The 23,622-nt window shown below is 39.7% G+C and overlaps 1 protein-coding gene across 3 annotated transcripts in view; it reads left to right on the forward strand.

The window, feature by feature from the left end:
- Positions 1–23,622, forward strand: part of LOC147147354 (netrin receptor UNC5C-like) — a 262,736-nt gene that overhangs the window by 214,753 nt on the left and 24,361 nt on the right. For 2 of the 3 annotated variants that reach the window (XM_086029738.1, XM_086029737.1), the window contains 5 exons: positions 3,817–3,997; positions 7,319–7,486; positions 10,700–10,864; positions 17,754–17,801; positions 22,966–23,157. In XM_086029738.1, coding sequence (XP_085885864.1) covers positions 3,817–3,997; positions 7,319–7,486; positions 10,700–10,864; positions 17,754–17,801; positions 22,966–23,157 — 754 coding nt within the window. The remainder of the gene's footprint in view (positions 1–3,816; positions 3,998–7,318; positions 7,487–10,699; positions 10,865–17,753; positions 17,802–22,965; positions 23,158–23,622) is intronic. The other variant, XM_086029739.1, reaches the window with a different exon arrangement.

Consider the following 23,622-nt stretch of genomic DNA (forward strand, 5'->3'; position numbering starts at 1 on the left):
CTGCACCAGGGGTGGAGCCAGAATGTGGCTAATGGGTGGGTCTGGAAAAATCAGGGTGGGCCTGAATATTCCTCTCATTGAGCACAAGCCTCCTGTCCCGAAACGTCATATATTCCAATAAAATGACAAACTGAATAATATGAAGTTCGGGTCTTCCTTAGACAACCACAATTATGCCATTCCTAATATTCAATAAAATAAAAAACACAACAAAACACAAATTCATAAATAATTGAATAATAACTTACAAAAAAATTTAAAGCATATATTTTTTCATGAATCTCGCTGGGTAGGCAGTCTGTCAATCCACGCCACTGCTCTCTCTATATTGTAAAAAAAACAAAAAAAAAACATTTTAAAAAAATCGACTAAAAATCTACAACACAGCAGGGGCGCTAACGATGCTTTGTACATAGTCAGGATTAAACTTTATTACTGACTAAGCAAAACCCCTTTCCCTTTGAAAAGAATGTCGCGTGATTTCTTTTGTTTCAAAGAAAAGAAGGCTGGACTCTTCCTGAACCTTTTAGCAAATCCTGTATCAGTTGAAACCAAGGGCAAGGCTTCATCTTGTGCGCGTGGTGTGAGCATGTGTGCGTATATGTGATTGTATCAAAGACTGTTTCTTGTGTCTAAATCTGTGTGTCTAAAGCAGGGGAGACAGGTGATGCTGGGGCGAGAGTTAAAATAACAAATACGCCATCCCCCCCAAAGACTGGCTTGATCCAATCAGCCACCGTCTGCTGTCTTACGCACACAAACACACACACACACAAACACTTGCACATACACGATAGTTGACACCAGCTGGGGCTAATGATGCGATGGCTGCGCTGGTATTGCCACCACATGGGGTCTCCTTGTCTGAACCCAACCGAGCATGTATGGGTCCTGCATGCTAAAATGAAAAGACTGCACTACAGCTGTGAGAAGGCGGCAAAGGTCTGCTTTAGCGTCGTTTTGCATCGTCTTGTGTCTGTTTCATTTGCACCGTGTACTCGGAAAGTGCTACAGTAAGCAAGTGCAAGAGCGGAAGGTTGCCGGGGTTAATTGGCATTGAAGTTCAAATTACTTTTTAAGTGCAGGAGGCATGTTTGTCCTCATTGATTTTGCTGACTGGGAGTCATTTATAAACAGTGTTTGCAGGGAGGGAAAAGAACTCGGTGGTAATGGAGTGGAATATCTCAGCACGTGTGTGAATCTACGCTACTAAAGAATTGTTAGAGTGAAAGGGATGGATGGATGGATGGAAGAATGGATGGATGGATGATGAACCGATGGACTGGATGATGGACAAAGACTAGGTGGGATGGTGGGTGGATGCGTGGGTGGTTCGACGGATTAATAGTGTACAAAAGAAAGATCATGGGTGGGTTTGTATGGATGGAGGGTGAAGGAGATCGCAATGAGGTACAATATCTTTGGAGGATTACTGGAATGGAAGAATGTATTATAGATGTACATAGATTATAGATGGATAAATAGATATATTGTTAATCCTTTCATGCACAGTGGTCACTACAGTGGACAGCTATTCAAAAGTTGCTTTTGCCTATATTAATTAATCTAAATTAAAAAAATATATATTTAAAACCTTTCATGCATTAATTATGATTTGATGTAATTATTTAAAATATAAATATATTTTTTTGATTAATTAATACCGGGGAAAGCAACTATTAAATAGCTGTCCACTGTGCAAAGTGACCACTTTGCATGAAAGGGTTAATGATATGACTGTATGGTAAATATATGGTGTGGGTGGATGGCTGGATGGATGGATGGGTGGATTCTTTAGGTTCCTTTCATGGTTCACTGACTTCAACTAATGTGATAGCTCATTTAGGTTAGCTCAGGGGTCACCATAGTGGTGCCCGCGGGCACCAGGTAGCCCCCAAGAGTCACAGGAGTAGCCCACAGTCCAGTTGTAAAAATAGCTCACCAGTGATGGGACATTGTGATTTTCTAGTCAAAGTGATCATTTGAAAATGTAAATGCGTTCAGAGATTTATAGAAATAGTGTTGCATATCGCCACCCTCTTAAATAATGGCCCAAGTCATTTTTTCTGAAAACACATAAAAACGGAACTACATTCCGATTATCTTATATGTATTAATAATTTCATTTCAGCCGTGGAATTGAATGAGCCGTTTAACTAAGGGCGCAGTCGATTTTAGCAGAGGTGGCCAGCATCCTGAAGAGATGTTTAAAAAAATATATATATATAAATTCTCAAAATATGACTTAGGTCTTTATTTCAAGAGGCTGACAATATGATATTATCTGTTTCCTAGTATTATCAGTGTCTTAGCATTAAAAAAAAAAAATCATTATTGATAATGTACTACTAACATTATTAAAGGTAATTTGAGGAAATTAATTACTTTCAGATGTGTGTCTCAAACTTGTAGCCCTTCGCATTCATCATTATCCAAGAAGAAAATCTGTTTCAAAAAGGTGGGTGACTCCTGGGTTAGCTGATGTTCACTGCCCTTCCTCCTGAGCGAGTCTTGATATTTTGGGACGGTCAAAAGACGCACTTTCCTTCCCATTTGTCCTCTACACATTCTGTGTGTTCCATTTTCTTGTTGTTGAGCATAACCTTTCGTTTTATATTAGAAAGCAAAAGGTCAAACAAGCAGCTTGTCATCATCCAAAGAATCAAGTTGCTCGAGAATAACCACCAGCACAATAACACTGTCCCTGTTTTCCTCCCTTCCCCACATCTGAGATTTCCATTTCCTAACGTGAAGCGAGAAGGAAATTAAACAATGCGAATGGAACAACGTTGCTGCGAACATTTATGCCTCGGCCATAAAGCTCGGACAGGCTGAATTTACGAGGGTGCGCCGCCGTAAATACTGCGCTCGGGAAATGTGATTAGGCTCATAAATAGGATATTCCCTGCTGTCCTACCCTTCACCCGAAGAGTCTTGTAAAAGCATATGTTCAGGACACTTGCGTGCTTTTCTCTGTTGCCAACCGTCTGTGTGGGATCTTTTAGATCTTTACATTTACTACTGTGCCACGTACAATCTGTAAAAGTTCAGAATCAATACAAAGATATTAAAAGTGTAAAAAAAAATGTCATACTCACGAGAGATGCTGATTGTTTAATCTATTCGTGTGTGAAGATCACTCCAGACATATTTTGCTAAGTAAAGTTGACTGTAATAAATGTTGCTCTGACCAACCAATCAGAGGATGGAAAAATGATGATTGATCAATGAAAATGATCATTGGGGGCTGAGAGCTGACTGGTTAAAAAAATAGTCGTAACGTTTTAGCAACATCAGACAGCACTCTCTGAAAACAGTTGGGTTAAAAATAACACCATTTTAAGTCAAAAATGGACCAAGCCACTTCTTGGGTTAATTTCACCCACCTTTTCCTCGCCCACCTCAGCCCAATTTTTAGGGTTCTTTTGTACATAACTACCCATTCTCCAGGTTGTTTTCTGCAAAAACAACCCAGAAAGTTGGGTCAAATTGACCCAAGTAGTGGGTCGGTCCATATTTGACCCAAAATTGTGTTGTAATTATCCCAACTGTTTTTACAGTGCACTACTGATTCCGAACGCTGGTTTGAAATTTAACCCTAACCCTTGTTTGAAGCTGCCATTTTGGGGTAATTTTGGCCAGTTCCAATGCTCTTGTAAAAGTGAGCTTGTCTTGGTGATTTTCTCAAATCTGGAGCCTTTCTAATAGGCAGAGGGTGCCACCAAATTTTGAGAAATTTAAGTTTTCTTCATTCTGTTCTGAAGTTGGTTGACCCGTCGTAAATCTTCAACATTCCGCTGATCTTCTTTCTGGCAGGTGGAGTGGCTGAAGAACGAAGAGATCATCGACCCAGCGGAGGATAGAAACTTCTACATCACCATCGACCATAACCTGATCATCAAACAAGCGCGCCTGTCGGACACGGCTAACTACACGTGCGTGGCCAAGAATATCGTGGCCAAGAGACGCAGCACAACGGCTACCGTCATTGTTTACGGTAAGCGTCTTTACCATGTTTCGGAATTGGCTTTCTGTGTCATCTGCCTTGAAATTACCTTACCTTTTAGAAGTGACTCACCCTTATATACAGTAGGCCGTAACCCTATTGATTATGAAGCTTATCCCACCCAAGATTTTTAAGTGTTTGAGGTCAAACGTTAGATTAGTTGGCCGTTTTATTTATTTATTTTCTCGCTTTCTCCTGGCTCGCTGTCCAGCGCAAACTGATGATCTTCCAACTTTTTGGAACTATTGACCTATAATAGCGCAAGTATCCTATTGATTCTTTTCAAAGGATATCCTGGGAGCTTGGAGGTAGCATCTAAAACACGAACCATGTGAAAGGATCTTTTGAGACAGTTGAGGTCAAATAACAATTCAAAATCTTTCAGGTCATATTTGAATCATGTAAAGTCAGATTCTATTGTATGCCATTAGAGCCAAGCACGTTTTGTTTTCATATTTCACATACATTTTCAAAACAAGAACCCAGTTTTTTTTTTTCTTACCAACGATGATGACGAAAAGTGAGAGCTTTTCCTGGCAGTTTGCAATTAATCTCCAAATTTACGGGAAATATTACTTTAAATCAAAGGAAGAAGCCTATTGATTAAACCGTTTTTTTAAAGCATGATTTTCAAATGATTTGGATATATTTTGTCAAAGATGTTTGAGGTAGCTGATGTCAACATACTGGCTGGCAACCAGTCCAGGTGTGCCCCGCCTTTCACCCCAAATTCACTTTGGATCAACTCCGACTAACCCGCAAGCCTAATGAGAACAGGCACTGTAGAAAATGGATGGATGGATGGATGGATGGATGATGGTACATTTGGTGCGCAGCATTTGAAACGCCACTGCGTCCTCCTCATCTAGCCGAGCCAGGTCCCATCTGCCGCTTCAAATTAGCTCTGCACTGGTGCCAACATTCTCACTGACATGCTTTCATTAAGTGTGATTACTGCACGTACCGCAATGTTTGTATGTTGGATGTGAGCCTTTAAGGGGTGTGGCTTAGTGAGTGATGTCAGGAGCTAGGGTTGGTTCAGACAGCTCTTTTGGAGTGTTCTTAATTTGTATTTGTTTGTTTGTCCGGTTGAAAAAATGGCTGAAAGTGCTTTGGCAACTGTGGCTCTCCTTGCCCACATGCAAGGGTATCACAGAAACTGAATTGCATTTTTTTTTTACTCTAATAGAGCAAAGGCGTATCAAAAGATCCCCCGTAACTTTAATCTTGGCTGTGTATACTGAAATAATGATCATCTCTTCTCATTTCACTCACAGTATGAATGGCAACAGATGGATACATCGTTAAGTGTACCTTCAGCCATTTAGTGGAGGAGGATTTAATTGTTCTGCTTCTCACTATACATTTCTGGCAAAAATAGATGAACAAAGGTACACTGGTCAGCAAATTTTTACTGCATTTTTTAACCAAAGATGCAAGTAAACTTTTTTACATTATTTTTGTGTGCTGATTCCGAATCTGCCCTCATTTTTTCTCTTGCACATCAGGTTTTTTCATAATAATAAAAGTTAAAAAGTACTGTAATAATGATAATAAAATATATAATATATTTCATAATATTTACGCATTAAAGATCAGGTTCAGCACCACGTGGATTTTTTTTCTGAAATGTCCTAGCTATAGATTACAACTCATGGTAAAAATCCAAATTGTGCATGCTTTTATAGGTCAACGTAAAAACAAACAAAAAAAAAATATCTCAAAAACCTGATATTCTAGAAAAAAAAGGAAAGACATTTTTCAAAAATCTGCATCAAAAATAGATTTAGGGAGACATAAAGCCACCTCCGATTAAAATGAGCTGTTGAACAGTATTATTTGCTAATCAATCATTTTCATACCAATCAAGTAAAATTGGATAATTTGCCACAGCACATGCGATATGATCTGGGTGCAGTGGTTGGGAATCACATGCTTGACTTAAATTAAGACACCCCAATTACACCCTCTGTTCAAAATCACAACACCGTTGGCTTCTTTATGTGACTAACAATTCCATCAAATCAAGTAATAATAATCATAATAAAACATATATATATATATATATATATATATATATATATATATATATATATATATATATATATATATATATATAAAATTCAAAATCGTAATCGTAAGCACTCTTGCACAGCTCTCGTCACAGCTTTCCGCCAGTGTCAGAGGAGAGGAAACACTACGCATACGACACACACAAAAAGAAAAACACGCTCCGGATGTTTCCCTCCAGTGTAACCACCGTTGCATCTATCCACTGTGTGCTTCAATCAGAAATAACTGCATGTGTGTGTTAGCGTGCGCTGCTACAGACAGACAGCCCGAGATGGAGTGGTTTGACACTGATGTATCCTTACAGAAATAGATTGTTCAATCTGCGGTTCAATCTCCTCGGCTCCCCCCGAGGGCCCGGCTGGCGCTGTTGACAAGGTGAAAAAGTTGCAAGGATAGTGGAGGGATGTGGCGGATCACAAGGGGGATAAGTAAAAGGATGGTGGGGTGGAAGCTCAGTGAAGAATTGCTCCAATTGACCTATTTTTGGTTTACTTGATAGGAAGGTCCTGCTTCAAACATTCAACGACACATCCAGTTAGCCCCATTTGTCTCACTAAACAGTTACTTTATATGGAGATGTTTAAGGCAAGAAAATAAATTTTGTCAAAATTCTTAAGAGGCTGATGAGATGTGTATATATATATATATATAAAGCACAGTCAAGTCAACGCAGCATATCATGTACTCGCTTGACTGAAGAAGCTTACTTACATGGCAGCACCATCAAAAAACAACCGTCAACATGTATCGCATGTAATGTAATGTAAGGGCACAAGAGCTTTTATCTGTTGATGTGATTTAAGCAAGCAGCATATCATGCACATCTTGAATAAATAAGATTATTTCAGGTACAACTACAACCATTCATTCAATGTGATATAAAGCCAGCCAGTACGGCCATTCCTCTGATGATTCAAGCCTTGTATATGTCCCATATAAAAGCTATAAATTTTGATTGCCGTCATTTTCAGCGAGACAAATCAGCAGGCGACGTATCCTGCACTGCATCGAAAAGAGGCATTTTTGGGAAGGTGTGAAAGCACATTTTGGGACTAATATTTGGAATTTTACGGATGCCCCATATAATGGCTCAAACCTCTGACTTTCTTTCACCATATTTCAGCAAGGCAGAGCAGCAAACAGCATTTCATACACTATCTTGACCAAAGAAGTTTGTTTCTGTGATGATTGCGGTGTGATCATATGTCCATCCGATCACCGATCTCTTCAACTTCACAGTGAACGGCGGCTGGTCGACGTGGACGGAGTGGTCGGTGTGTAACAGCCGCTGTGGGCGGGGCTTCCAGAAACGAACGCGCAGCTGTACTAATCCCGCCCCTTTAAACGGCGGACTGCCTTGTGACGGACAAGCCATCCAGAAACTGCCTTGCACCTCCTTGTGCACTGGTGAGTTTGAACCAGTTTAGTTAGAATGTAACACATTTCATTGCATTACAAGTGTCTCAATTGCTCCATTTTTGGGGGGTTATACTCAAGCATATCTGAAACTCAATCATAACTCAAACTTTTGCTTGTAATACACAGCAAAAAAATGATTAAGTGATGGCTTATAAACAAAACAAAAAAAAAATTCATAAATAAATGTAGCAATGCAGTGCACTGCATTTGGATCTGTGGACTAGTGCACGTTTACCCAACACATGTGAAATTGAACCACCAAGTGACGTGGGAATCCTGCTGATTTAAATCATGGCAGTGTGACAGGATTGTTGGATACGCAGATTTGCTGTTCTTTCTTCGGCAGCCGTGTTTCTTCCAGGATCAAGTCATACTCGTGTCGGCAAAACCCAGAGTCGACAGTGGGTTAGGAAGTTTTCAAGTGGGCTGTAAGAAGATGAATCAAAATGTGCTGTTTTGTAGTGTTTATACCGAAGCACGCCGCAGACATGTCACCGCGGGTTGTTGGTTTATGATAGACTTCCATTCTTACGGTGACGATATAACCCTATTTGTACGGAATGCAGAGTAATCACGCTCACACTCTTTTTGTGCTCAGGCCAAACCGATAGAAGTACTGCTTTGGCGCCCTCTTATGACAGGTTGGTGTCAAGGGGCTTTGTCGAAGTGACTTGAGGACCTACACTGTCACTGTCTTGTGGATATTTGTTGCCAAGGGACCACGGTGGAGTGAGTTGAAGAGCTTCATCTAAATTAAAGTAGTGATGCCATCTTATGGCATCTACTGTGTAGAAGGACAGGAAAATCCTTTTTTGGTGGGGCGTCAATTACTCATAGATTTTCACTTTTTGTGGCAGGACCAATTTTTGTACCAGTGGAACACTGCAATGTAAAAAACATTTCAAAGAATTCCTTCAAAAATGCAGTGTATTACCTAAGCGTGCCTTGCCGCCTTACTTCATTGTGACCGCTGGTTACCTCAAAACACAATATGTCGTAAACCGAGGTTGCCTGTATTATTAGAACACCTGGGAAGTATTGGGTTTTTTTCAACAAAATTGGGCACCCCTCTCTGAACGTAGTCCACAACAACTTCTCTTTTCCGGAAATGTTCACCACTCGTTCCCTTTGAGATAGATATGCACTTTCTGCAGCAAAGCAGAGACATACAAGAAGAATTTAAAGGCCTGAGATTCAACCACTACGGTTACTAGCAGACCAGGTTCATGGTACGTTTTGGTTTTGTTGCCATCATGCTAGCCAGATAGCTCTATGGCCGTGGCATTTAGTTTCTATTTATTGTGTTTGCGAATAGATAAACCCAAACTGAGGTAAGTGTGACCTGTGTCTTTTAGAAGAGACTGGCGACATGCCGGAGCCCAACAGGGAAATTGCTGAGGACACTGGAAAAGTCCAGGAATGCCCCAAGGGACTGACTGCCCCTGACCGCGATCTTCAGGCCTCATAAAGCTCGCTGCTGATGTATCGGTGCATGTTCTTGTATCCAGTGGAATCCTCCAAAGTCAACATCAGTGTTTAAAAGAACAATATAACCCTCTTTAAACACTCACATAAGATTTTTTTTTTCACAATAACTGTCACACAAGATGTAAATTACAGCAGCAAGCCCCCTTGGTGGCTAGCTTGCTTGTAGCTAGTGCTAGCAGGCTTGTTAAAATCGCAATCTTGACTCAACGTCCCTTTGTGTCACAGAACATCCAAATGGAAGTCATCTAAATACTTTTAGTGGATATGTTCCAGATTCACCCTCAATAGGTGAAATTCCGTGGCCCCTCCCATGTGCTTTAAATGCATTTAATCATATTAAAACACACGTTTTAAAAGTAGTCTTTAACATTCTCACTGTCTTGCTCACACAGTTCTCCGAATAAGAGGCAACACAGCCCGCTTCACTGAAACAGTTTATTTGGAGTTTCCAGTTGAAGTTTACTATAAAACGGATAGCTAAAACAAAAGACAGTATTTTCAGATTTTATTTTATCTTTATTTTTTGACAGACGCACATTTACAGATGTATGTCTTCTTCTGAATATACAAACATATTTGTAATACTCTTTTTTCCAATAAATATTTTCATACCCATTTGAGCAATCTTGCTTGTTTGCTTTGTTTTTCAAACACATGATTGTGCAATTTCTTATCCACAATATACGTAAAGAATGCTTTGGAGTTGTCATATTCCAATAAATGAGTTGAAAAGTCAGTATTTCCTTGGACCAAATTGGTGGAGAGTCATGCACAACCTATTACATATTACTAGATGGCATTATCTTATGCTTCAATGGATTGTTTTTGGACTGGAGACTGTCCCAGCAGTTTACAAAAAACATTCATGCTCGCATTCAAATTGACTGTTGTTTAATTGTTTGCCTATAATTTTCAACAAAATGGATTTGTTTTTGTATATTTTTCTGACTAAATTCTTAAATTTTTCCCAGCATAATTTCCTACTATGCTCTTGTTTTTATTTTTTTTTACCATTTTATATATCCATCCATTATCTACACCGCTTGTCCTCACAAGGGTCACAGGGCAAGGGTCACAGGGCATTTTATATATATATATATATATATATATATATATATATATATATATATATATATATATATATATATATATATACACCTACTAAATTATAATGTTTTTGGAGCATTTTCCTGCTAAATTCTTTTTGTGGTGTAATTTCCCTTTCCAAAGCAAAAAGTGTGCTTTGGCGCCATCGTGTGGTATCTACAAGTAATTATAAACCTTTTTTTACATAAAAATTTTGTGTGGGGGCCTCAACTACTCAGTTTTTTTGTCCGTTTGTTTGTTTCGGGGTTTTTTTGCTGTCCGCGGCAGGGCTCAATGCCTATTACGATCACTGTATGTGTGGACCCTTTTCCGAAAAAATTATTGTATTTTTTCCCCCTTTTAAATGATAGTACTTTTCCACCGTTTGCAACTCAATTCTTTTTTTTGCTCATTCCCTACTAAAGTTCTGTTTCTATAATTTATTACACATGTCTTATGTTTCATTTGTACCATTTCCTATTTAATTTAATTTAGTTTTGTTGTGATACTTTTTTATTGTCTTGCCCAAATAATTTGTAGGTTTTGTTGTCATTGCATAATTTCCAACTCAACTCAATTTCCTGACCATAGGTGCTCATGTTTTCTTCTCCTTTCCACTCCCTCTAGTGGATGGCGAATGGACCGAATGGAGTAAGTGGTCGGCCTGCGGGACGGAGTGCACACAGTGGAGGAGGCGGGAGTGCAACAACCCGGCGCCGAAAAATGGCGGGAAGGACTGCGAGGGTCTGGTGCTTCACTCTCAGAACTGCACCGATGGACTTTGTATGCAAAGTAAGTTGATCCTCTGCCACCCGCTCATGAACATGTGACACTGTGATGATTTGAAAAAATGCCTAGCATTGCCATTTTACAGCCGCATGTGTGCGGAAGAATTGGCGTCCATGTTGAAAAATCCAAAATGAATTATTTTTAGACAAGTAACAGAATCTTTAAACAAGGTGAGCTCGGGATTAGCAATTATGTTACGTTATCCTGCATCTTTCCCTGGCCAGCAGGCAAGTTTCTGTTGTACTTCTCCCCTGACACTGTGGCAAATGGGCCACATTTCTGCCCTTTTTCAAATGTGGGACTACTCTCTTTTTCATTGTACGATCCAAGTACAATAAAACCCACCTTTTCACTTTTAAATTCACCTACATCCCTCACTACATCACGGTTCTGCAATACTGAGGCTTTGAAAATCGATCATTCTTATGGGTTTTTACAGTACAGTCGGCTCCCCGTTATTCGGGAGGTATGGGCAATGGGTCGGCCCGCCAATAACGAAGTTCTGCACATAATTGACACACACCCAAATGCATTTCATTTTTAACCCCAAAATTTCTTCAAAAGAACAAAAGACATCGACTATGCATTTTGCACAGGAAAGAGTGGTGGGGGGACAAATGGAAAAAAAGAAAATTGGAAAAAAAAATCCACGGGTGCCGAATGTAGAGTGTGCTGTGCTCTACTGTATACTTAACAACTGTAAAACCCTCGGAGGTGGGAAAGAAGAGCCACATTCGCAGATGCACATTTCAGCCGTTTGACAACAGAAAACACAAACATAGTCATGCAGAAGCCCATGCACCAATGCTTAAACACATATACAGTATGTGTATCTATATACAGTAGATGCTACAATACATACAGTACAGTATTTTCTAGTCATGCTGCGCTTGCATTTATTTAGTATTTTTAATTTTTCATCCAATATGTTCTGCAATAAGTTTGCAAGATGCCTCTAGAAATGGTGGAGTTTAACTGTTCGAAGTTTAGCCTGGGTTGTTAGTAGGGGTGGGCGATATGGGCGAAAACAAGGACAAAAAAAAATCTCGATATTTTTTTAAAAAACTCAACGATAATTTGATGATATTCTACAAAAAATATTTTAAATCTGCACTCACCAATTGTTGATAGACGGCGTTTGTGAACAACATCTCTTTTAAATTGCTAAATACAGCTGCTGCAAAACATAATGATATTCTATGACAATATTTAATAATAAAAAACAAAAAATTATGTATTGACTTACATTGATTTTGGTGAATACTGTCATTTAAATGTCTCTGCTGTTATTCCATAATGATGTGACCTTTTGAGCTGCAGTGTGTACTGGTGTACCACTGCCAACTACTCGAGCAATCAGAATGAGAAAAAGGTGTAAACTACAGCAATCAGAATGGAAAAAATGCATTTGATGTGTGACAAAGTGTCACCCAGCGAGAGAAAAAAACAGACCCATTCTCATACATTGGCCACCGTATTCAGAATAAAGTTGAACAACAAAGCTGCAACTTACCGAAAAGTGCATTTTCCCACTCATTCATCACTGTGATATGTAGACTTGTGACTTTATTCATGTTTGGCTGTATGCTGGCGTCACACAAATAAGCCGCCGTAGTTTGCGCAACATGCCTCAGGAATACAGGCTAGTTATGAATGATGCGGAATGAAAGCATGTAAACTGAATGTTAAGCGAACATCCAGGCTGTCACGTTTGACTTGCTCGCTAAAGTACGTGTGTGTGCGTGAGTGCGTTTGTGTTTTTTGGCTCAACTCGGCGACTGTTTTCTGAGTGTATGTGTTTACTAAGCTTTTGTTTAGCAAGCCTGCGCGGTCGCCAAGTTTTCCTCGTAATCCATATGGCCCGTGGTGGAACAGAATTGCTCTTCCCGGTGACCGTTTTGGCACATCGAACAATGTTATTCGCACCGACGTCAGTTTTGTCAAACTCAAACCATTTACAGACTACGGGCGATGTGGATTTGCGCCTTGCTATTATTCCCCGCCGGACACTCTCCATACTTGAAACGAAGCGGCTGCAGTGCGGACAGAGTCACGTGACTGGGTCCTGCCCGCTGATTCGGCGAATGATTATCACTTCCTCCTCCTCTGCCGTCAATGCACCCCGATTCGCCGAAAGAGGATTTCAGCATTTCCTCGCACTTTGCGGCCATCGACTGACTCGTTATGCTTTTCGAGGCAGTATTAGTACTCGACAGTTTAAAATTACACATCGTGAAAGCAAGATTGACGATGATATCGATGACGATATATATCGCCCACCTCTAGTTGTTAGTGTAAGTTACAGACAGTCCGCGCCGTATGTGTCTGTTTTTTTTATTCTTTTATTATAATTCCATATATTATATTATAGTAAATGTTTTTGCACCATTTCCACTAAATTTGTATGAGTTTGCATCATTCCTTTCTAAATCGCCATGTTTTTATATCACGCCGCAACTATATTTATGTTTGTATAGTACCCTACGATTTCTTTTTTAATATTTTTGTAGCATCTCCTACAAAGTCCCCTTTCTTACAATTTTTTGTTATTTTTATGAAACAGTACCATAAAAAGGTGTGCTAGTTTCTGTGCCTTTTCCAACTAAATATGTGGGATTTTTATTTTATTTTATGCCATTTCTTCGGCACGGTGGTCGACTGGTTAGCACGTCCGCCTCACAGTTCAGAGGTCGTGGGTTCGAGCCCGGCTCCGGCCTCCCTGTGTGGAGTTTGCATGTTCTCCCCGTGCCTGCGTGGGTTTTCTCCGGGTACTCCGGTTTCCTCCCACATTCCAAAAACATGCATGGTAAGTTGATTGGATACTCTAAATTGCCCCTAGGTGTGATTGTGAGTGCGGATGTTTGTCTCTGTGTGCCCTGCGATTGGCTGGCAACCAATTCAGGGTGTCACCCGCCTACTGCCCAAAGACAGCTGGGATAGGCTCCAGCACGCCCCGCGACCCTTGTGAGGAGAAGCGGTACAGATAATGGATGGATGGATGGATGCCATTTCTTACTAAATTCTAAAGTTTTAGAATTTCATCCTTAAATGTTTACATTTTGTCCCCTTTCCTACATCGGTTTTATATTTATGTAACGTTTCCTCCTAAAGTCTTGTTGTTACATTTCCGACTAACTGCTTTATTTGTTGTACCCTTACGTCCTAAATGCTTTCTTTTATGCCATTTTTGACAAAGTCTCCTACTAACTGTTTTTCATGTTTTAACTCATTCGCCGCCATTGACGAATTTACTTTTTTCTTTCTTTTCTTTACTCTTTTCACAGTCACGCCATTCAATCCCAGGAATTAATTTTTTTGCACATTTTTTTCAAACGTTAGGGTAAAAGATTCTCTGAAAATGCCTGGTAGTGAATGAGTTAATGTTGCCGTGCAGCATAAAGCATGCGGCATTTAGGCAGAGTTGCTTTTTTGTTTTGTTTGTTGTTGTTTGCCGCCTCCCTATCTTCCTCCTCCTACTCTTCCTTAGGCGTCGCTATCATCTCACCCTTCGCCTGCCTTGTGTCGTTCTTCCTCTCGGGAGGCTTCCTGCTTTCATGGTGTCGATTCGTCCGCATTTACTTTCTGAACGTGGCCCGCCGGTGGCCTCGCTCGGTCAAGTCAAAGCCTCCTTTCTTACAAGAACGTAACGTCACATAAATGACAATCATAAAGTGCATCAGCCATCAATTTAACTGCCATTTGGCCCATTCCCACCATGTTTTTGTGGCGAATTTCTAAAAAGCTTGAAAGGCTGAAGCGAATATAGCAGCGGCACTCCAAGGTGCAGGCAATTATATTTGTTGACTTGCAGCATGAGGAGGAGTACCTTGCTTACTCATTGCGCCGAGAGTAATTGGCAGACATTTGACGAGAGGAGGCGAGAAAAAATAGCGGAACATATTTTTAGAGCACGCGCACACACTCACATTCTCACATGTTTGTGCATGCAATGATGCCACAGGTTCTGGATGTGCTGAGCGACAACAACCCTTCATTAGCAAGGAATGATCAGCCGGCGCCTTGTCATAATGACTATATTTCCACATTTTCAATTCGTATCGGCTTCTCTCTGTGACACAAAATGTTGGGGAAAATACTCAAAGTGCAAGTCAAGAATGCACTGTATCCATATGTACACGTAAAGCGCAGTCCAACCCTTAAGGACTGAAAAATAGAAGCAATAAGTTGTGTTGTCAGCATCTTAAAGCGCCACACTCAACTGGCTGGTATAGAAATACAACGGAACAGGACTCAATGTAAAATCCTCCAGAACACTTATTTGATAGCCGTTAAAAGTCATTGTGTTGTATTCCAGTGTATATATCAGGTGTCTTACACTCCAATAAATACATGCCACACCTCAAATACAGCAGATGGCTTATTTTGTCCTTTGGGAAAATAAATGTTCGCTATTCGCAGAGGGTAGGGACCAAGTCTCCCTCCCCCAAGAGGTTTATGAAGTAATTGCCAGTAGATGCCACAAAATGATGCCAAAGCACCAATTTTATATTAGCCAGTGCTTTGGTGAGGTTTTAAGAAAATAACAGATGATGGGTTCCAAAATAAAACCTGTGAAGAGGAGAGGATTTCATCAGAAACAGGTGGTGGAACACGGTATGCCCTATTTCCACTAATGTGGCCTCACTTTGATAAACATAATGTCTCAAATAAACAATGGCTGCACCATCCACTTGAATAAATAAAAAACACACTTCAAATGGAATAATCCCATTATTTCCTCTAAAAATGACACATGCCTCAATTTAACAGCAGGTGCATATTCTACTTCCATAAATGCCAATCCTCAAATTAACACCTTGCCCCTCCCCCACCCCACGTCAGAAAAAAAATGCCATATGTATGCTTATTTCATTTACCCATGTTTCACTTGTATTGTATTTTCTCTAATAGTGGCCTTTAATAGACACTGTGCCTCAATTAAATAAACATATGTCTCTTCCACTTGAATAAGTCAATGCTACACCTCAAATGAATCCCCCCCCCCCCTTCCCCTCTTCGTAAATGTCAGGTGTATGTTTATTTCATTTTACAGTACAATTTTTCCCCCACCTATGTTGGTATACTACATTTCTTTTATTAAGGTCTTGCTTTAATGGATACCGTGCCCCGAATAAACATGTGCGTCCTTTACTTAAAGAAATCAACGTTGCACTTCAAATAGAAGTTTTGCATATCTCCTCCTATAGACTCAATAAATCGTTAGGTGCGTCCTCCACTTGGATAAATAAACACAGCGCCTCAATGCCTGATGCCTCCTCTTTGGAAAAAATAAATAAAAAATCAGCTTGTCCATCAGGGGTCACCATGGTAACAAGGAAGATGCGATGTGGCTCATTCAAGGACAGTACGCCATCAAGATGATTTTGGTGCCATTGCATTCCGATGCAATTATTCCATACTGTTGCTTTAATGTTGTACTAAAGTAAGCTTTTCTGCGATGAAATCTGCATGGTTTTACATTCAGGCTCATTTCCCCCGATTGACTTTCTGTCATTGTAACGACTGAACACACCGGGCTTGTGTTTCAACTTCTTCCTGTAGCGCTAACAGGAAGGCATAAAATGTGCATGAGCGTGTGTGTCACGTCGCAGCACGTAGTACATCTCCAGCAAATAAATTCTGATGTCGTCTTTTAGAGCCGCAGTAATCTCCGGAGATAGCCGAGCTGCCATGGAGTGATTTTTACTGTTTGCATTTGCATGACACGAAGGGCAGGTAGAACACCAAACCGACCTTGTTTTTGTTGTTGTTGTTGTTGTTTTTTTTGTTATCGCCTCAACTCGGAGGTTTAAAGACAGAATTAAAGAGATAGAGGATTAAAACAAATATACAATACGTGCTTTTAATTGTATTAATCCTTTTTTTTGTTAATTGCTTGGTTGGGTTATCTTAGATGTTCTTATTATTTTTTCGGAAACAATTACCATCTCCATGTCTTGAATTTATGTTTCACATATTGTAGACACTGATTTCTGTCTGTTTTTATCCTTGAAGCTGCCAGCACTCTCCCCCCACCCACGTGGAACGCATTTCGGGCTCCAGTTGAGGTCAATGTCGGATATATGCGACCTGGCCGTTCAGACTGCGGTCGCATTGCAAAAAATCCCATACGTATCCGATCTAGGACCGCAAGTGGCCCAGGTCACATTTGAAAAAGTTGGAATCGAGCCGTTAAGACTGTGGCAAAAAAAAATAATACACATATGGGCAAAAAAATCCGACCGGGGTCACCTTTGCCTACAGTGTGAACCTAGCCTAAGAGGGGCAGTTTAATTCAGTCAGGACATATTTTTGTCTAATAGAAAAAACAAGAGCTTGTCGGCATCGTGTGGCTCTATAGGCAATTACAAATCAATCATTTACCATATGCATGACAGTAGATGACGCTTTCATTAATTATTCAGGCTAGGCGTTTGAAAATGAGCACAAATGTGAGCATATTCATATGCCAAATGTGTCAAAATAATCACCTTTTCTTTCATAGAATTTCCACTGTGTGCCTTTTTTCTCTGTCATCCTCTCATTTGGATTCCCACTTAATCAAATGTTTTTTTTTCCCCACGCCGTCTTGTTTTGTAATCGGGCGTGCCGTGCGTTCCTGTCACGCTGCGTTAACATTTTAGCATCATCCCGACCGCTAATCGTTTTGGCATTTGGCAGATGCGCCAACGATTAAGAACAAACGGTGTGCAAAAGGAAGAGTAACACATTTGCTGTTAAATGCCGTTAGAGATCAACAACGCTGATAGTGTTGAGTCAGTGTGTTGTCTTTTTGTCCCATTTGACTTTTTTGATTTTGACTTTTTTTTCTTGTTGTTGTTGTTTAGTTCATCCATCCATCCTTCATCCCTTTCTTTTCCCTCTCCCCAAGGTTCATTGTTTGAGACGTCCAAAGAAAAGAGTGATGTGGGATTCACATGTAAGTTTTATCCTTCATTTCTTGCCTTTTTTTTTTTTTTTTTGCTTTCTTTGTGTGTGCGTGCGTCTGTGTCCGTGTCTGTTTGCGCTCTCATCTTATCACAAGATCCGTGTATTTGTTTGCTTCGGGAAGTCAACTGTGCTCTCATGCCGGCATCAAAGGCATATCAATTATTTTTCACCGTTGCCAGCGTGATGGGAATGTGAATCAAAAGCGTGTAGTTGATTCAATTTGAACATGAAGGGATTTTGGGGGTCAATAAATTGTTCAACGGAGGAAAAGCAAGTGCATGTGAAAGGAAACATGTTTTTCATTTTTATTTCACATTCTTTTTTTACAGTTGGCCAGTATTTTGATAAAAAGCAGTTTGACATTTATCAAAACACACCCAAAAAAAGTAGAATTAACCACACTTTACTTCCACTTTACAGCCAGCTTCCACTTCATACTTACTTACTGCACGTATCTCACGGACATTCACGGCGGCCATCTTGCGTTGCCACTTGCTAAGCGCGCCTAACTCAAATGCACTGATTTCTATGCGCCGTTATCACTTTTTCTCTGTCTCCATGGCAAAAATGCCACAGTGTGTGGCATATACGGTAGTTGTGCCATGAAGTCTGGGAGAAGCTCTGCATGCACATTTCATCTGTAAGAATGTGATTATAAGTGTTCTCTCATAAGGTATATATCCGAGTGCTACTCAAAGATTTGTCTGTATCATGTTGTCAGAACCATAGACAATGAAATGAAAGCAAATACCATCAGGAAAAGATTATCTGTGAAATGTAAAAATTACCTCTCCAACTCACAATTTAACAATACCAAGATGATATAAGTCAACAGCAAATGTTAATCACAGATGGCTTTATGTGTACCTAAATGTATTTTTGATGCTTCAAAAATGTCTTTGCTTCGTCCCTTGCACATCATATTTTCATTTTGGGTTTTTAAGTTTGACCTATAAAAGCTTGTGTTGTAACTAGCTGATGTTTCTGAAAAAAAAATTGAGCTGTTATTGAACGTAACCCTTGTTTGTTAAATATTAATACATATATTGTGACATTACATAGTATATCATTATTATTATGAAAATCTGATGCAAAGGGCAGTTACCGTGCTACCTAGCTGGCTCCTGTATACCTAGCTAGACTTGCCTACCAACTTAACCTGTATCTAGCAACTTACCCACCTAGTTATATACCTACTCACCAAGGTACCTAGCTAAATACCTATGTACCACCTGACAAGATAATTAACAACCTACCTACCGACCTACTTAGACAACCAACCACCCACCATGTCCTATGATGACGATAACACAAATTTCACAACTACGAACCGACCAACCCAGCCTTCCAAACACTGACCTACCTAACTACTGTCTTACTTTTGTGTGTGCGCGTGCATATGGGCGTGTGCGTGGGCGTGTGCGTGTGTGCGTGCGTGCACATGCGCCTGTATATGTATGTGCAACCTGGCATTTGGGAGTAAAACATCCACCCCCTCGCATCGAGCGCTGTCAGATTAGACTGAGCAGAGCATCAAAGATGTACGAATACGACTCTCGCTTCAGGTGTTTCATTGGCTCCTTTTATAGTGCGTCCACTCAGATGTGGAAATGTGGGACCAGCGTTTCACATTTTATTGCGGGACAAACACACACACAAAAGGCCACAATAGGACTTGTGGTTAAAAGCTGATGCGTGTGTTTCCATTAGGGTGAGGACAACTCAATTTGTAGAGTTTGGAATTTTAAATCTGGGTTTCTTCTTATTCACTGAGATGATTTTGAAGTTTTGGACCATACCGTAAATAAAAAGTAGAATGGGGAAATGGTGACGTCGTAAACGTGATACTAGCCAAAAAGTACTAATCCAAACTTTGACTTTTTTGCCTTATTAATTAAGATTTCCTATAATATTACTAGTTTTTCTCGTACTATTATCGGACGTTATTGCTTTGATATTCTCAGTAAATTTTCCTGACAACATTCCGACTTTGTAGTCGTTGCGTGAAAAAAAAATTGTAATGTTACATTACAACCTTTCGACTCAACAGTTAGACATATTTTCCTTGTGTTGCCGTCCGACTTTATTCCCAAGCGACACAATTTCCTTGTAACAATACAACATTTTTCTCTTTATTGTATTACTCCATTCTCTCACACTACTGTCCAAACTTAATCTCAAACAATCTCAAACCATGACTTTTTCTTCTGTTACAACTTTTTTCTTGAAAGGTGAATTGGTGATAAACTAACTCTTCATCTTATTTCTCATCATTTTATTTATTTTTGTCCTTTTGGGCATGGCCATTGTACAGTAGCTTGTGTTCTTCCTCCACTTGTTCCTCATTCTATCACAGCCAGTTCATTCTGTCATGCCGCCTTCAAATCACATGCACGCGCACACGTCCAAACCCATTATTCATCCAAGCGGGTCGAAAATGTTCACCCACGTCCAGTTGCTTTTTCACCCTCTCCTGTGTCTCGTTGTCAGGAGACAGCCTATTATGCCAGGCTGTCACATTGTATAAGGGCATTAAATAAACTTTCAAGTGACAGTTCTTGCGTTGTAGACCTTAAAACGAAAAGTGAATCAGATGAAGCCTCATGATTGCAATTTGCAATTTGCAAATTAAAAGGATTGTAGTGAGTCCCCACTCATTGTAAAAAACATATATAAAGGAAGGAAGGGAAAAGTTAAATGTATTAAATCTCACCTTTTAAACTATTCCATAGCATAGAGCTCGATGGGAATCGATTTGAATTTTGGGGTGATAACTGTTGGCTATTTGAATACTTTTGTCAAATTCAACCAAATCGCATTACACCAGCACAAGGGGAAGTTTAGATGGACTTTCTGCCACCAAATTTTCTCTCCGTCAGGCACGTCTTCAAGGGCACTCCCTATGCAGCAGCGGAACGCCCATCTTGGCCAACACCGGTCTGCCAAATTAGCAAACACAAGCCTTGCGCTCATACGAAATTCAGGATCTGCTACATTTGCTCCCCGCTGAGAGATGTGCGGTCAAATAGTCACTTTCTCTTTCAAGGGACACTTTCTGCAAGTATGAATAATGTTGTTTTGTTATTCTTACATTTGAAATAGTAAAAAAAAAAAAAAAAAATAGGCAATCAAAATGACTATCAGAAAGCTGATTTGAAGGACAACGTTTTTATCATATTTTATTTTAAGCCCTCGCCTTACCTTAGCACTTCTTCTCACTTCTCTTGCTGCCAAGAAATTGCTGACTTTCGTATAACAGCGCTTTTGGGAGATGAAAAGAAGACTCTTTCACTCGCGCAGTTCTGCAAATAAGGGACAAAAAAAAAAGCATGCTCGCTTCATTTGTCATGCGCAATTGTGACAAAAGTTTGAAGAAAACTAAGCATTGAAGATTTCAACATGAAAATGTTCAACCCAATCATGCAAATTCTTCTCACAAAAATCTACTACCTTAATTAATGTTAACACATAATACAAAACGCCATAAATAGGCTAACTGAAATGAGCATACTGTAGATGTTATGGTAATTATTATTATTAAATCATAAATTGCCACTTTGACAGACACAGAGCAGCAACACATACGAAGACCGCATACCATCAGTCTTCAATAAGAAAACAAGATGATTTATTTCTCAAGTACTCCTTAATTCTGGTTTTGAACCACGACATACTTATTTTACAACTTTGATTTCAGACTTTCCTGTATACTGTAAAAAAAATCTTCATAATCTGCAATATTGTGTGGGTATGAACATTGAATTTGCTGAAAGGCTGAGATTTTTTTTATATATATATATATATATATATATATATATATATATATATATATATATATATATATATATATATATACTGAATTCATTAAGAGTAACAAGTCTGTGCCCTCACCCGCTCCCCCATTCTGCCTCCCCTGAGACGCTTGTGGTGGTTCACAGCGCCCTCAGGTGGTCATTCTTGAAACTTTCACTGTGAAGACGTGCACAGGATGGGATGCAGGATCTATGAGACCAAAATCAAATGCATCCATCAATCATCTAAATCGTTTATATCGTATCTTCATTACAGTCGCAGGTGTACTGGAACTAATACCAGATGAGTTCAGGGGAATTGATAATATGCATTATAATTAATAATAAAAAATGCGCATTATAGTATTAAATGTAATGCCATTTTAAAATTACTTTTCATAAATTCCCTTTGCAGACTGGGGGAAAAAAACATGAAAATTTACACCCAAAAATTACATTTGAAAAAAATAAAGCAGCTTTTGTTATGTTGCGGTGCAGGTGTACATCACTGCAATCTACAAGTGCAGTAATAAGTTGTTAAATTAGTCGTGTTAATGTAAAACCGATTATTTTCTTCACGTTAAATGTTTGATAGAGCTAATTAGATTAAGTGAACCTAATAAATTGAGTTTACGAGGCACATAAAACAAGTGCAACCATCCACAAGCCATTAGGTTGGACTGCTTTTCGCTATAAGTTTATTCAATGCCTTTAAATGTTCTTCAGCCAATGAAATTTGTGTTATTGTTGTTTTAAATTATTTTTCCTCATATCAACATTCACTCATTTGTTTACTTTTGTCAGAACTCCTCATGCTCATCTCGCTTCCTCCCATGCTTTGAAAACTTTTAAAACACATTCTTTTTGTGTGGAAAGCCGCATGAGTGGATGAGGATCCTATCTTTAAAACGCCTCATGTCATACTGAAGGTAAAATAATTAACAAACTTATTAAGATGGAACACTTTTATGAAAAGTGTCTCTCACCACCTATGTCTCGACAAACAGGGCCTGTTTTTAAAAGTTTCACAGGTCATCCTTTGGGTCTGAAAGGTTGGGGAATGAGATGATGTCATTGTTCAGGCCAGGAGTGTCCAGAGAAGTCTGGAGTTGAAGGACGGTTCCTAAAATAAGAATAAACATATGATTTGTTTATTTCAAATGTAATAAAATATAATTAATTACAATAAAATGCTAGATTCTCTACATATATACTGTATGTATGTGTGTTCATATATATACATGTATGTATACATATATATACACACACACCCGCACACACGCACTCACACACACACACATCACTTTCAGTGAAAAGTGCTTTCTAAATAAAATTGATTTCCATTGTAACTGTTTCTTCCAGCGGCTCCGAGCACGGACGACGTGGCTCTCTACGTGGGCGTGGTCATTGCCGTCATCATGTGCCTGGTCATCTCGGTCATCGTGGCGCTCTTCGTGTACCGCAAGACGCACCGCGACTTCGACTCGGACATCATCGACACATCGGCGCTCAACGGAGGCTTCCAGTCAGTCAACATCAAGACGGCCAGATCAGGTACTTGCAGTATTTGACTTAATTGCGTCTGATCACTTAAGCGATTGTGTAAGCAAGGTTATGCTGTGTATTTGGACCTTGAATACCTTCTTCCTAAATAGTACAAGCCCTGGTTTAAGTAAAGTGACTGCTTTAAAACACCATGACTGGCTCGCTTCTGAGTTTCGGCCAAGGTTTGTCGAACATTCGAGTCCTGGATTTTGCCACAAAATGGCTGTCTGCACACCAAAATAGGCATTTGAAGCTTTTTCATGCACCCTGTTATGACATGTCCACAATGGTCAGCGAAACGGGGGGGGATAGCCTTTACACATAAATATAGACATATATACATATATATGCATACACATACATATATATTAGGTATCTAACGGTACACGTGGGTGTATTAATACATTTCGATATGGCATGTTCGGTTCGGTCCACTTGCGTTCGGTTCGGTCCACTTATTAGCGCGAGCTTACG

This window comes from Filicampus tigris, chromosome 5 (genome assembly GCF_054856515.1).
Source record: "Filicampus tigris isolate MCC_2025a chromosome 5, RoL_Ftig_1.0, whole genome shotgun sequence".
In the NCBI taxonomy this organism is placed as follows: Eukaryota; Metazoa; Chordata; class Actinopteri; order Syngnathiformes; family Syngnathidae; genus Filicampus; species Filicampus tigris.